This window comes from Tyto alba, unplaced genomic scaffold (assembly GCF_018691265.1).
Source record: "Tyto alba isolate M040663 unplaced genomic scaffold, T.alba_DEE_v4.0 Super-Scaffold_6, whole genome shotgun sequence".
NCBI lineage: Eukaryota > Metazoa > Chordata > Aves > Strigiformes > Tytonidae > Tyto > Tyto alba.
In genome coordinates this window covers 38,483,658-38,499,578 of record NW_024881327.1, presented here as the reverse complement: position 1 = coordinate 38,499,578, position 15,921 = coordinate 38,483,658, and the positions used below count along the sequence as shown (strand labels likewise).

Below are 15,921 nucleotides of genomic sequence, written 5' to 3'. Positions count from 1 at the left end.
GACCCTGACTATCATAATGAAAAGAATGGTTCTAGCTGGTTGCTTTACTAAATGAATAACAAGTTAGACAGTTTGGTATGGAAAGTGAGGAGTGAGGATTATAAGAATCAAAGAAAGGCAAAAGTTTGTAAGCATTCTTTCTTCAGGCCCAAATCCTTCCTGAGTGAGAAAGGGTTAAAAGGAGAAAAAAAAAAATAAAAAAAAAAAAAGGCAAGCACAAGAAAGAGAAAAGACCCTGGAGGGAGTTGCTCATCAGGGTACTCCCAGCTGCACCAGAAACAAAGCAGGGAAGTAGACAAGTTTCAATTGATAATTAGCTTGTAGAGGCTCACTGAGGCCAGGTGACCCATCACCTTCTTTTCACTAGTAGCAGTAGTATCTTATCTTCACCTGCAGGCGAATTTGGTTTTCTGTCTTGTCTACTTCCCTAGCAGACAAGAGCGGAGTGAGGTATCTAAACATGTTAGCCTTAAAAGGGTCTCTTTTAAAGCAAAGGACAGAGAAATTATTAAAAGTAAGTTCAGTTATTGAAAGAAATGGTTCTGTATCCCCTAGTCTCCTCTGTCACTGTAACTATACAGATTAGAAAGTAAAACCAACTCCCACAATTTACTAATTAATACTCTAGTAAGTACCTTTTGTTCTAACACTGAATAAGGATGAATGTCTTTTAATTAAGGTACAGGCCTAGGCTACGATTAGCTACAGTGCTGATCCAATTTTACACCTATGATGATTTCAGTTGAAGGATACTGCTGTAACATATGATCAGGCACCTCATGAACTAAGTCTAATATCTCTCTCCTCGTGTCCTCTGCGGCTTCCTGAAAGCACAGAATAATTTTATGCATCCCAATTGTTGCAGCAACTGTTGATAACACTACCCATTTATGTGTTTACATTTTAAAAAAATTGGCACTCCAAACATCCAGAATTGTTTCAGAAGCTAAAATTACAAAAAAAAAAAAATCTTTAAAATCACAAGGAATTTTGTTTCTATTTTTAAGTTTTTTTTTTTTTTATTTGCCTTATGATTGTTTAGTCTTCTGGGTGTAACTTCAGTACCTTGAAAAAACACAGCTAAAGTAATTTATTTTCCTTTTATATAAAAGTTCAGCTCCAGCTAAAATAACTTTGTTTTCAAAAACTGGAGTTATGGAAAGAAATACCAAAAGTTTATTTCGTGAGCTTTCAGATTACATAGCCTACTACCATCCCATTCATTAGAAAAATACTAAAAAGTAAATTTATTTTTATAAGAAATATATATACAGTTCATGGTTCATTTATCCACTCACTGTGATAGTACACTAAAATTACCTTGAATCAACACAGACCAACACAGTGTTGACTGTCAATTATGAAACAGTGAAAATACCTTATTTCAAGCCTTTCACCATAAGCAAGTTAATAAAAATATTTTTCCAAATTTTCCCAACCCTCAAACTTCTATCTATCCATGCATCGTGGATATTATCAAAGTCAGAGATGCAAAGAGTTCAGAGCCAACTTATACTCACTCATTGGTGTTCATGAGCTCAAAGTCAGAGTTGAGAACCCAGCTACAGCTCCCAGTGTCAGTCTCTCCCTGAGAACAGTCTGTCTGCTTTTAGCTCTGGAAACTATAACCAGAAACTAACAAGCTTTGAGGATGCAAGTTCTACAAAAAGGCAGATCAGATGAACCAGCACTGTGCTGCAAACACATGCAACTGGGTTGACATAGCCTTAGCTCAAGTTCAGGAAGCTCCATCAGCTCTCACCTGTGTTGGCCACATCGATGTTCACAAAACCAAGAGAATGTAACCACCATTTACCGTCAGAAAAAGTGGATACAGTCTGAGAAATTTAAATTGGTCTGAATAAACAGAGCAGGTCTCTGAGCTACCTGATCTAGTTGAGGATGTCCGTACAAGGGCGTTGGAGACCTTTAAAGGTCTCTTCCAACCCAAGCCATTCTATGATTTTACGGTAAGAGCCTAGTCCAAATATTAATGCTTATGCTAATTTTAATTTATGTTTTAATTTTACATTTTTAAGCATTAAAATGTAAAGCTTTAAGCCCCACAGGTCTCTGTCATTGTCACTTTCATATCGTGAACAATGACTGCACTGAATGACCAAGAGGCACTTGCCACTACTCCAATTTGACTCTACTCCCCAGCCACTCCCTGACTGCATTCACACGTCTGGGTGCACAGCTGGGCAGGGAGCTGTGTTCTCCAATACACATTCCTCATCTCAAAATTCAGGGGACAAGGACTGTAAGGCGCATTGCAGGGATACTTTATGGAAAAAACTATTTTATATACCATACATAATACTGAAGTGTTCAAAAGCCTAAATGCACAGCTTTAGAACATTTAAGAGAGAATGTGTTAAGATGAGTTGGCACTGACTTCTAAATTGGATATAATTTTCTCAATTGTAAAATATTGGCATTTGCATACTGGTTAAAGAAAATGTTAGGTGAGAGGTACAGTTATGGTGTCACTGAAAACAGTACTTTTATATATTACCCACGAAGAAAAGACAGAACTATAACCTTACAATTTTCTTTTGTGCAATTAATGGATCACTAGATATTTTATTACCTATCGCCTGTCATGTGCATGTTAATAAAATGCACAACATTTTGTATATAAACATTAACTAGGGTTCCTCAAAAAAGTGACTTGAATTTAATATGTAGCTTCCATTATAAAGTAGGTTTGAATTGTTGATTTTGTTGGATTTTCTGTGAACTTGGTATAGTCAGTGACAAATTTGTATGGTAAGAAGGTAATTCCGATACATAGATGTCATTCTTACACCTTGAATTAATTTTAATGACAATTTCTAGTCATCCAAATAACAAGATTCTAGGTTTCTTCCTAATAGAAATAGTGGCTTTGATACTGCTTTTGACTAGTTGATCAACATAATTTTATGATATTGCACATGATTTTATGATCGAGGAGTTCCCTTTTAGTCCTGTAAGGAAAACATAGAGACAGCAAGTTAAGAAACCTTAGTCGGCACAATTTTGTCAGCTGGTAGGCAAAAATAATGCTAGCTTTGAAATCCTGATAGAAAAATGTACAAAAAAACCCAAACCAAAACAAAAACAAATACATCATAAAGTATATAGGGATATTGATAGCTGACTTTGTTAGTATGTAATTTAAGCAGCTTTATAAAAACATTCTCTCTCTTTGCCTACATGGAAAACAGTTTTTATAATCATTGCCCAAAGGAAAAATATTGTTGCTCCAAAAGCATGATCCTAGTTTTTATGCTATTCTATTTTGGTTAATTTCAGTAGAATATTGAATACTTCCCTGGAGAACAGAGATCAAAAAGCCTCAAGCACACAGGAGAGCTCTGGTAGTGTAACAACTAACTGCACTTCAGCTGAGCCAGTCAGCATTGGTTACTGAGTACTGTTAACACATCACAGTAAATAAGGTCAATCAACTTAGCTTAAACTATTTGAAAAAGGCAACATATTTCAACTAGAAACATGAGTAGACAACAGGAGTGCTCCATTACAGCTGATAGGTGCTTCCAGTGTATGCTGTAAGAATTTTATCATATTTCATTCCTAAACCTATCAGCCTTTTTTTAAAAATGGCAAATAAACCATGAAAGGTTAAAAGACCTTCTATACAGTCATGTTTCATAACACTGGAGTAGTGTAAACAGTCTATGCCCTCACACACATACCAGGCCACTTGCTAATTCCGTAAACTTCCACCCATAGAGTGAAGCTAATAGAACTAAATATGAGCATGTATCTCATACGTTTCTGTGCAAAAGTCAGACATCCTTTCCCAAATAACTAATGAAAGTGGGTTTTGCTTATGTGACTGATTTTCCACTGAAGCTTATTAAATAATGTTAATATTTTCTACACTGCTGACTGAGCTGAGGGGCAATAAACCTCCTGGTGACTGGTGGTGATGACCAGTCAGATGTGTAACATTTTCAACTCCTCCACATAGAGTCATTAAGGAACATCTGCCTATGTTGCTGCTTCTAAAAGAGGAACACACTTGCTCCCCTTTAACATTTCTTTCCCCTGAAGGAAAAAAGGGTTCTTAATTGTGTTTTACCAGCAATTAACTTTTTCCTGCATCGGCACTCTCTTCCTCTGTCAGAACTCACAGTATCCAACATGCATACACAAAATTTTGCCAGACTGATTGATTTTTTGACTAACAACCTACTTGACCAGAAATACTGCAATTTAATATGTGCTTCTTACAAAGCTCCCAAATTCCCTACATAGAGTCAGATGAACCCCTAGGGAAATGAGTTTGAGGTTATCTATCTACTTTCATTAAAAACATTCCTCCATTGGAATCCAGGAATTTGTCTCTAAGAAGGGAACAGAACCGTTTTGTGGCTTAGGTAGCTCTCTGACCACCAGCTAATATCACCATCCTAGTTATTTGTATTAGGCTTGGTTCCAGAACTCTAGTCCAGAACAGCAGGTTTGGTTTGAGCCCCACTGGCAGAGGTCTGAAAAGGAGCACTGCTGGGTATCTGCAGCGTATCTGTTTCTTGCCAGCCCTGCCTGCTCTGCCTTTTCAATGAAAGCTGATCCTCTCTCCTCAGCACTCCTCTTGAAGAGTTCATTTGCACTTCTCATCCTATTTCAAGTAAAAAGGACTGTCCTGAGAATCCCTTAGCACATGAAAATCCTGTAATAGCCAATGGATGTTAGAAATCTGTAGCCTGAGGCAGCAGGGAGTGACACCCAAAGTGCCTTATAGAAGTCACCATTCGTTTTAAACTCCATATTATTGCTAAACAGATCAGAAACACAAAGAACAGGCTAGCACAAAACTGCATGCCAAGGGTCCTGTGTCTGATGGAGAAGTCTAACCTTAATTACTGGTACAAAGTCATGCATTCTGCTCCAATCAGAATACACTAACTTCAAGTCCCTATTAATTTGAGTGCACTAGTGTTGCAGAATGGTACCTACCAACTAAATGTGTGATTCGTGTATGTGAATGACAACTACAGATGGACATTCCCATTTGCAAGCAAAATGTTTCTGGTTTAATTTCTGTAAGTTCATAAATTAAAGCATAGCCCATCTGGAAATAGCTGCAATGTTATCCAACTGTAAGGTCAAAATTCAGAAGGCCTAAGCAGCTCTCATCCAAAATCACTAAACTTACCAGGGCTTTTAAACTTTTTACCTGCATCCATGGGAACAAAAAACTTCGGTTTGCACTTTTCAATATACCCTTTTAAAAAATATATGTATTTTTCAAACAAAACCTGGTTGTCCCACATATTAATTTAGCACAGTGAGCTGAGGCTTTAAAAGCAAAACCTAAACATCAATAAAACTCTGCCATGTTTTCATTAGTATACTTCAGATTTGGGCAGACAGATGGCTAATGGTAAACAAGGAACTGTGGTCACTTCTGTCTTAAAATGTCAAGGCCACTTTACTTTTGGGGAAAGAGGAGGGCAGAGCAGAATAGGGAGCCTGACTGAGCTTCCAACATGCTCATTGGTTTTGCTCATTGTGGCAAAACAATGTATGTTCTACATGTCAACAGTGGAAAAAGTCAATTTTTGTGAGAAGGGCCCAGTATCTAAAAATGCTGATAAATGGGCCACAAAAAGCAATAGCTTGCTGTCCAAAGCAAACAAAATATTTCTAAAGGTTTGTATTTTTGCTGCCACAGCCAAAAAGATGCAGAACAGAATAATGCATGACTGAAGGTATGAAAACTGTATTCTACCTCTCTAAAAGCAGAAATAGCAGGGCAGTAGAATGGGAGCAGCTTTCAGGATCTCTGTGTCCTGATGACCTTTCGCAACTCCCTGTACCAACCCATGCCTTACAGTGTAATCAGCACTTCATTCAAGGATGGAAACTCAGTCACCTCACCCAGTTTGGTTCTGCTGTTAATGCCTCTGCACACCCTCCTTTGCTTTTGAACGTAGGAGGCAGCCACTACTGACTATGTAACAAAGAAACAGAAGGTAAGTCAAGCTCTGTATCCTACACCTAATTTAAACATTTTGTATTCATTTCTCCTGGCACAATGCAGAGTGGATGAGTAAATTAGATCATTATCTCCCCATCAGCAAAAATCTAACATCATTGGGACAGGAAGTGGCAGATATATAACAACAGACAGCAGTATTGCATACTAGATTAGAACATAAAAGGAAAGCAATTTAAAACTAGGAGGTATTTTATTATAATTATCCCAACTGTATTAAAGCCAAGAAAACGGTGATTCGAAAGGGAGCTCTCAAAGTTCCTAGGCCAAAATGATTAGAACAAGTTTTCCATATAGCCATTTTTCAGCTAATCTGGTGTCAGATTTTGCTTCTCCAATGTTTGCTGTTGGCACACCATTACTCTACCCAAAATTTAGAAGGGAAATCTTATGATTAGAATTCCAATTCTGCCATGAGTTCTCTGTAAGTATAGCGTTATTGCAGAGTAAATTGGTTCCTAAAGGCCACACTCCAAAACAGAATGATTTGCTTTTCAGAAGTACTTTTTTGAGCTTCAGGTATAAATCATCTTTATTTCAGATGACTGAAAAGTATCCAGAGGGAAAATTCTATTAAAAGTTAAGAAAACACTCCATCTACATCTTAACGGTAGAGATTTAGGAAAAGCATCTGAAAAACATACTGCAATCAAATTTTGCCATGATACTTTGCACTGGGGTGATTTCTCTCCCCCCCCTTTGCTGCTAAAATAGCAGAACTTTCTTCCCCAACCCAAGGACAAGCTTTATAAAGTAAACTAAGGGTTTTCAGAAAGGAATGAGATATTTTTTTCCTCAAAATGTAGTTGAAATCAGAGAGACTTTAAAAAGAATCACTTTATAGGAAAAGGAAAGCACAGAAATCTCTACAGAAAATTAGTTTAGCTTGAGAGTTGAAAATTTTGAACAAGTGTTTCTTTGCACAGATCTCATCAATATGCTCCAAGTCTGCTGTTGATCACCCAGAAAGAGGGAGCTGGTGATTCCTCAACTCTTGTTACTGTGAAGTATAATCTAGCAATTAGAGACCCATCTATTGCTTTGCTATTAGCAAAGGCAATACTGTTTGTTTTTTTTTTTTTTTAGTGATACTTATGGAAAAATCTTCCTTAGTGTGCAAAATTGATCAAAGATAGCAAGTGAGTACCAGACCAAAAACAAGGGAACAACTCAAGACATCTTAATCTAATTTACAGTCACCTTCCATGTACATTTATTTCACTGTGGTTGAGGAATCAGGAACATTATCAATGAACAGAAAGTGCTTCTCTCTAAGAATTTTTACAGACTTGTTCAAACGTATCTGTGTTCAAAATAATAATAGTAACAATAACAACAATAATAATACATTGATATATGGTAAGTAATGTGTGCATTTATGGCCAAAAAGTAAGGATCATAAAAGTGATCTCATATATATATATATATATATATATATATATATATATATATATGTAGACAAACATACAAACAAACCACCAGTAAAGTAAGTATTAATATAGTGCAGTACGTATAATATAGCAAGTATACATGTATATATAGGTAGCATTTGTGTATGTATTCATACACGATATACTTTATCACATGCAGGCATCACTAGATGGGAATACCGGCACTGTAACTAGTAAGCCATTCTAATTTGAACATCTTAATGATTTCCTATTGTTTGACCTGTATTTGTAGTCAGTGATTTTTCACTGTCAGCGTTCTTTCATTGCTAAAATATCTTTACCAGTTGCAGTGAGGTTACAGAACCTGTAAAAACTGTATTAGTAAACCAGGGTAGGAAATAGATTTTTCTCCCTGACAAAGGTGCAGCATAAAAATAGGTTAAAAGATAACTGCCACCTCCTACAGATTTTATCTTATTTATTACCAGGGTAAGGAAAACGTTCAAAATATTTTTGCAGTGTAGCTCGGTACTGACTAAAAGTTTTACTGCAATACACTACGTAATTTAGTCCTGCCTCTTCCAACTCCTGTCAACGAACGTCATTTAAAGTATCTCTACTTTTATGCACATCAGAAACAATTAAGTATAAGACAACAAGTAATATTCTACTTTAGCAGCACAGTTCGGCTGCAGCTTTGCAACCATATTACTCGAGAACCTATAAAATGCAAATGAATTGCCGTTTTCTTAGTTGGGGGGGGGGGGGGGGGGGGGAAGCGGATACTATCAATCCCTCCGAGCGGCATACAAACCAACCCGATGTTACCGCAGAGCTTGAGCTCTTCTCGCTATTGTTGCACGCTAATTAGAGCGGTTAAGGGCGAGACGTCGATCGGCACCCACCAAGGTAACCCTCTAAGGTTTGGTCCGTAGCACCCGCGGGGGACCCGGCTAAAAGGAGGTTTGTGCACACCGATGTTTTCAGCAACCGCCTTTCAAGAGAGGACCGGTTTCCCTTCCCTCCCCTGGGACAGGGGCTGTCAGAGGAGGCAGCTCCGAGCCAGCCCCGTCGCCCCGGCCAGGGCAGCCTCACCTCCCTGGGAAAGCTGCAACAGAGCGACTTACCTTAGTGAGCTGGGCAATCTTCTTGCACATTTTCATGTGCATTTCTTGACTGCATTCATTCCTCTGCCGAGCTGCTGCGAGCGGCTTTAGATCCATTGCAAGTCCCGGTCTGATGAACCTTGTTTATGCCAGAGGCCATTTAGGCTTGAAATATTTGAATCAAGTCTGTGTGTGTACCCTCGGGGTAGCGCGACCCCGTCTCCGCTGCCGCCCCGGCGGGCTGCAGGCGCCCAGCCCCCCGGAGCGCCGGGGGAACGGCAGCCCCGAGCAGGGCGAGCCCCAGCCGCCGCCCCCCGCCCCCCGCTGATGTCCCGGCCCTTCAGCGCGACACCCAGCCGAGGAGGCAGAGAGCAGCATGTGCGAACGTCCTGATTGGGACTTTTTTTTTTTTTTTTTTCCCCCTCCCTTCCTCTTCAAATGGTTAAGCTTCCGCCGGGAGACGATGCCAGCGGCTGGATGCTACAAATTCCCCACGGGAAATGCTGAGCGAGTCGTACAGGCAGCAGCACAGGCGTTGCTGGGGATCCGTTATAGAGATCGTCTGCAGATTAAATCACGTTGCCTTCCTGGGCTGTCGAAGGACTGCAGAGGTCGTCAGAAAAGATGGTGTTGGCACCTTTCATAAAGTCTGTTAATTTGGCAATCCTCTCAAAATCTGAATGGACCAATGATGTGATGAAGAAAACCTCGTTCAATTTTTGCTGTTGCACTGAAAGCAGAACGGAGCGGTTCTTCCAGCTAAGCGGCACCCTCGCACTGAGCTGAGCCCGAGAGCAGCGCCCGGGATCCGCTCCGCCCGCCTTACCCACACACTGCTCTGATCCCTGCAGGTACGCTAAAGGCATGGGAAAGGTGCCAGAAGAAAACCGACAATATTACAGGTTTTGGTTTGGTTTTGGTTTGTTTTTTTTTTTTGTTTTTTTTTTTCATCTGCAAGCCATTCACTCTCTTCAAAGAGACCAGGCTTGCACATGTAAAAATAAAAAAGGGTAGAAAAGGCAGAAAAAAAGGCACAAAAAAAAAGGCAAGCTATGGAGATAATGAGGTTTTTAAAGAAGAATGCTTCAGGAAAGTGTTATGCAAAGAAGAAAATGGTTAGTAGGCATGTTTAAACAATTCTAGAAGAGAAAGGGGAAGGAGGAGAAGGCAAAGTAGGGTGCAGTCAGAGAGGTGAAGAGGAAAAGGGAGGAAGAACAGGGAAGAGCCTGGGAGCTGCTCAATACCCCTTTGAGGTGTCACTGCAGCCAGCCCGGTGACCGCCAGCCGGGGGGACGGGAGGCTGCTTCTTCCCCACGCAGGAAAGGCAGCTTTCCTGTCTCGCCTCCAGGCAGGACTTTCTGTCCTTCTTGGGCAAGACGCTTCCACTTTGCTAATGCTGGGTTTGAAAAAGAGCTTCCCCTGGGACTGTCAGAACAGGGAAGGGGGATTATCTGGTGTCAGCTAAGGGCAGGTCGAAAGGAAAAAGGGAAAATCCTTGGTGAGGGCAAAAAGAGCTAAAGTACTGTCAATAAACACTCCAAGAGGAAAAAGATCAGGGTAGAAGAAGAATGCCTGCATCAGTGGAGAGGAGGAGTGAGAAGATGTAAGAAGAGAAAACCTTGGGACAGAGAAACCTAACCCTTTAATTGCTGGGAGGAAAGGTGGGACTCAATCTCAGGAGGCAGAAAGACTCTTCACTCTAGGAGTGAGAGGAAATGAAGACGGACTGAGAAATGCAGCCTAGGAGAAGGGAAAGGTTAGGAAGGAAAATGAAGGTGGTCTCAGTTGTTGGGAGATGCTAAGCAGGGAAGAGAAGTTTAGCCCAGACAGAACATTAACAAGAAAAGGTAAGAAACAAAGTCTTGCACACAGGAATGACTAAGTATAGTTTCCTCACACACTGGCATTAGTGTCCAAGATGCCACTGCCTGAAACTTTTTTTATGACTAGCGCATAAGGACGTGCCATTGTTAATTGTCCAGTATCTGATAAGACATGTACTCAAGTTTAATTCAGTTAACATGGTTATAATGTATTTTCCCCGGAAGGGTTCAAGGCCAGGTTGGACGGGGCTTTGAGCAACCTGATCTAGTGGCAGGTGTCCCTGCCCGTGGCTGGGGGGTCGCAACTAGAAGATCTTTAAGGACCCTAACAACCTAACCCATTCTAGGATTTTATGATTCTCTACATGGTCATCAATTTGAGGGAAAAATCTGTAGGAACTTAATTATATGTAAAATTGACAAGCTCATTAAGACAAACGAGAACACAAAGGGCTGGAGCAATTTCCTAGCACCTTGTTTCCTAAGAAAAAGAGTAAAACTGAGTGAAAATAGAAAGCAAATTAAGAGAAATACAAAAGGTTTTAGAACTACTTACAGTAAGTTACCTGGGTTATGACCCTACTAGATGGATAGTAACATTCTTTTTTTTTTTTTTTTTTTTTCTACTGAACAGCAGAGGACACACTGGCCCTGAACGTATGGCTGGACAGACTTGAGACACTTACATAGGCACAGAGAGAGCACAGTAGCACAGATCTTCAGGTACACTGGGAAAGGAATAAACCACTGAGATATTTTCAAGCAGGCTCTTTATGTGTTTTGGGGGCTTAGACAGAAAAACTTGAGGTTTTGGTACAAGATGTTTTAGCAGAGCATAACTTGTCACTGGTAAAATATTCTGAGTCCAGACAAGATCTGTCAGTCACTACTTCAAACACTGGAAAAGCTTCAATCAGATCTCCTGCACTAGCAAATGCAACCACAGAACATAAATTCACAGGTAACCTAAGTTTCACTACTCAAAAACCTCTCTTGGTTTCAATAACAGAATTTCAGCAGATAATGACAGTTTTCAATTAGAATTTGACCTGTTTTTTTTTTTTCTTCTTATTGATCTAGGGATCACCTATAGATAAGATGACAATGCAAGAACGTCACAAAGCATAGTTTAAGTGTGTACTATACAATGGGGGTTTTGCGAGAACCACATGGAACACATAAGCAGATTAGAGAATGTTTATGAACTTGGTGCAATACATGGCAAAGACAGTTTCAAATAAAAATTAAAAGTCTAACCAGAAAACACACACCTACACTTCTGCCTGAATTATTATTGCTGCATTACTTTTAAGTAAATTGTAAGAGGAGATCATGTCACCACAGTCTTCGTAATTCTATGAGTAAGTGTGCACAGGTTTATAGCTTTACTGCTCAGATACATTAGCTAATTTCCTTGTTATTATAAAAAATAATATGACTAAACATATGACTAAAAGACTATAAGCCTTCCCTTTTTGGCACCTCCTGCTTGTTGAATATGCAGACCATACAGTTTCTGAAATCTTCAGACTAGCTACTATCAAAGGATCCACACCTCCCAAATTCTAAGACATAAAGAAGATATTTCTATTGCAGATGTTTAATACATAAGTTTATGCTTTTGTTTAACATATTACAGCTTTTTAAAAACACAATTAATATAGAGCCTACTTCAACCACTCTTTAACCAAATACCAGTGCTACTGAAGTAAGTGGGCTTTACTTAGTTTTTTTAAATACATGAGGGCAAAGTTAAACTGATCCCCCAGATTACACTCTACTGTTCTGCAGTCCGATAAAATTTGCATTTGAAAATAATGGAACAATAGTGTTAGTCATTAACTGTCACAGTATGCTTCAAATTACAAAGCTGTAACAATAAAATGGATTTAAAACTTCTCAAGTTAGTGTCTCAACAAAGGAACATGCATCCTTAAGTGAGATTCTAATTTAATTAATAAATCACTATCCTCATTATTGATCTCCATTTAAATTAATTTTGGTCTCAGAGTAGCTTTTTGACCCCAGAACACAGAGTTCAGGGACTGGGTTTTTTTTTTCCCTTCTCACAGAAGAAAAAAAAAAAAAAAAAGGAAATAAGGATAATAAGTAGTAGTCAGCAGACTCTTAAGAGCAGTTATCCTGCTCACCTAATTCACTATCCTACTTTGGATAAAGCTTGTTTTGGGATTCAATGCAAGAAAAGGACAAGTATGTAGTGGTTCTACCACTGGTACATATATGTATTATCTATAATTATATAAATATAAAAAATATTCTATGTAACTACTTCATAACTTTCATTCCTTCCCACCTCATAAAGCAAAGAGGATTTGAGAGTCCAATTCAAAAACCACCAGAAGTGCTACTGATTTCCTCACTGACTGAAAACAGTAACTATTCAAAAATGTATATACAATTTTATAGCTGACTTACATATACACAAGTGTTGGAGGAATGTGGTGAACAGAACCTCTGATTACTACTGCATAATGATAGCCCAATTACGGATGAAATATTATTGTGCTTATAAAAACTGGAACTAATCAGATGCATCAGCTATAAAAGCTGTTGAACACCTACTGAACAAGATAGCAACAACTTTCCTCTTTTTAACCAGTGATCTACATCTAAAATTACAACAAAATAACTGGCCGCAAGTTTGGCTTACCCTGTGGCACTGTGTACTTGCTCCCACAGCAGGACTGACAGAAGAAAGGATCTAGAACAGTGGGTCAGAAGTAGACAGGGACAACCAGAAGTAGACCACAGCATAGCAGGTAAGTCACTATTTCAAAGCACAAGGAAAAAAAGCTTGAATTTTTAGAGCCCATTTCCTCCAGAGCCTGCAGCACCGTCCAAGGTTCTGAAAAAACTGTGAAACCCACTGGCCATTGCGGGCGACGGAGGAACGACACGCCCAGACGGACTCAATGTGGGTGATAGAGCATCATATATCGTATCCTTTATTAGTCCAGGGTACATATATTTATACAGACGCTAATTATTATGCCTACTAGTCACTAGCTGATTGGCTTAAGCTCTAAAGGTCGTATTCGCACGGTCCACCTACTTGCAGTTAGCTAACAGCACAAGCTTCTCATAACACTAAGTTTCTCAGGCCACTATTTCTAATTCCTCTGAACCTGTTTTCGACACACCACAGTACACAAGGCCGAGGCGTCCTTGACATTCTTCATGTATCAGCAGCTGCGAGCAGCTGCAGGCAAACCCTAGTGAGGCCCAGCATCAGCGAGGCCCAGCATCAGCCCCTAGAACAGGCTCTGATCATACAACTGCTCGGTGGGCTCAGGACCCTTGTCTCTGAGCCATTCTCCAACAGGCCATGACTTCTGGGCCTGTGCTGCTGGTGAGGTCCTTGTCCTCCCAGTTAGCCATTGCGTTCACCCCTCAGGAACTGGCTGGCCCTTACCGAGCCCTGTGAGTTAGCTCAGCAGAAGCCTGAAGGCCCAGGACTGAGCTGAAATGGGGTTCCTGGGCCCGTGGCCAAGGGCCCCAGGTAAGGCTGGTCAGGGGCCATTAAGGCTTATTAGTGCAGTCAAGGCCCTGAAAAATAACCTGTAAAATCTATGAGAGCAAACACTTCTATCAGCTGAACAAAGTGTCTGGTATCACAGGGAGACTGTTACACTCTATGTGGAGCAAAGTCTAAATGGCTAACATTTGTGATCCTACGTCAGCATGTCATATACCTAACACATGAAATACCAATTATGATACTGGGAATCTGGATCCCTGTGGCATATTCACCCCGAAAGCCAGTATGTCCAACTGGGTTAGAATTAAATTTGCCATAACAGACTTCTGTTTCTACCTAGAAGTACAAAGCCTAGCAGAAGTATTTAAAGCAGCCTGGAAGAAATAATTCTCACAATCTGGATGAAATCCATCATAAGGTACTGCAAGGTATTCACCAGGGAAAATGCTCATCTGCAGACCTGAGATGCAGGTAGGCACAAATGGGCTGTCAAACATAGGTGAATCAAAAATAATTCAGTTTGCTTTATTAGTTTCACTTAAAAGTCCTGGGCTTTTAAAGCTACAAGAATCATAAAGTTTTACCAGCTCTTCTCTTCCTGTTTCCATCCTCCACAAAGAGATTCCTGTAGCGGAAAAAAGCTAGAGGATGTTAATTGTCCAGTAAAACTACCTTAAATAGAAAGATGGTTATACATCATATTTCCCTAGAAACCTTACAAATACCCCAACTCATTGAGGATTTGCTGTTGATTATAGTGTTTTTGTAGAGTGACTATTTCTCCAACATAAAATAAAAACTTTTAGAAAAAAGTTTACAAGATATTCTATGTTACTGTTGTACTTGTGCAGATAGAATCCATTTCCTGCTTTCTAGGAGCAGAAGGGGAGTAGGCCAGATCCGTATGTTTTAAAAGTTAATGCAAAATACAGATGACTCACTTTTAAAAAGTAAGTATCTGTTTTAAACATACAAAAATGTATGTAGTACAATACATCAGGAAAAAACCTCGGCCACATATATAAATGATTATAAAATTTATTTTTATCTATAAAATAGATTTTTCTCCTGCTCTTGCCCTCCATTCTTTACATACAGCTCATATACCCCATAATCCTTGACACAGTTGTAAAGAGAAAACTATTCAATTATTTTGTTGATAAAAATTTGCTTCTTCAAGCACTGGGAAGATTCAGATCTGGAACAAGACTGACCCCTAGTGCTTATCTATTCTGTTAGTGTTTTTTTTGTTTGTTTGTTTTTGGTCGTTTGTTTTGATTTTTTTTTTTCCTTAGAAAGTAAAAAATGACCCTTTAACAGGATGGGTTCCATCTACTTGACCTACTGTCATTTGATGGTATGTCATCTGTCCTTACTAAATAATTGTCATCACTTGCAATAATCACTCCTTAAAGCCCAAACGCATATAGACATCAAATACCTTAAGTTCCTAGTGTCCACAGCTTCTGTTCACATTTTTGAATGCTGTCTGTAAATCTGTAATTAATACATGCTCAGAATGTTCTCTCTCAGCTAATCATCCCCTGCTTTGCTTCTCATTATTAGTCCCTGTCTCTCAGTACATTCTGTAACCCGTAACATGTCTCCGGAGTTTGAGTTTAGTTATCTTTCCTGGTTTTAATGAGATAGTTTACTATTTTCAAGTTAAAGGATTTCTGGGAAAACACTCGGTTCACAACAAATTCTTGAAAATTTGGGGTAAATTTCCACTAGAAAAAGATTCAGTCAGGAAGGAACACAAATATGCATTCCAACAAATCAGTTATCCCTACCACCCAATCTTTTCAATCCCCCTTACAGCTGATAGAAAACAGCATGTTTCAATAAGAAACACAGCCTGCAAGTTGGATTCAGTTTAGGTAGCTGACCCACGGAACTAAGTAACCAGTTACTTAACCAGTTACCTAGTGAACTTAATCCCCTTTGTTACCCTAGTCTTTAAAGAAAGCAAAAGTGAACTTTAAAATAAGCAAACATATCTCGGTCTAGATAGACTAGCTGAGCGTTTTTTGCCTCATTGGATAACCATTTTCCAAAGAGCTTTTATTACTTTTATACAGAGTCTGAG

General features: G+C 39.4%; 1 protein-coding gene and 1 long non-coding RNA gene across 2 annotated transcripts in view; one reads left to right on the top strand and one right to left on the bottom strand.

Moving 5' to 3' along the window:
• The window catches only part of FAM184B (family with sequence similarity 184 member B), a 39,350-nt gene extending 30,019 nt beyond the window's left edge, over window positions 1-9,331 (bottom strand). Inside the window, 2 exon segments of the mRNA XM_042807897.1 lie at window positions 8,532-8,609; window positions 8,611-9,331. Coding sequence (XP_042663831.1) covers window positions 8,532-8,609; window positions 8,611-8,670 — 138 coding nt within the window. The 5' untranslated portion in view covers window positions 8,671-9,331.
• LOC122154882 lies at window positions 9,256-13,315 on the top strand. The gene is made up of 3 exons (XR_006167017.1): window positions 9,256-9,361; window positions 10,968-11,056; window positions 13,037-13,315. It is a non-coding gene; the product is annotated as an uncharacterized LOC122154882 (long non-coding RNA).
• The last annotated feature ends 2,606 nt before the right edge of the window (window positions 13,316-15,921 follow it).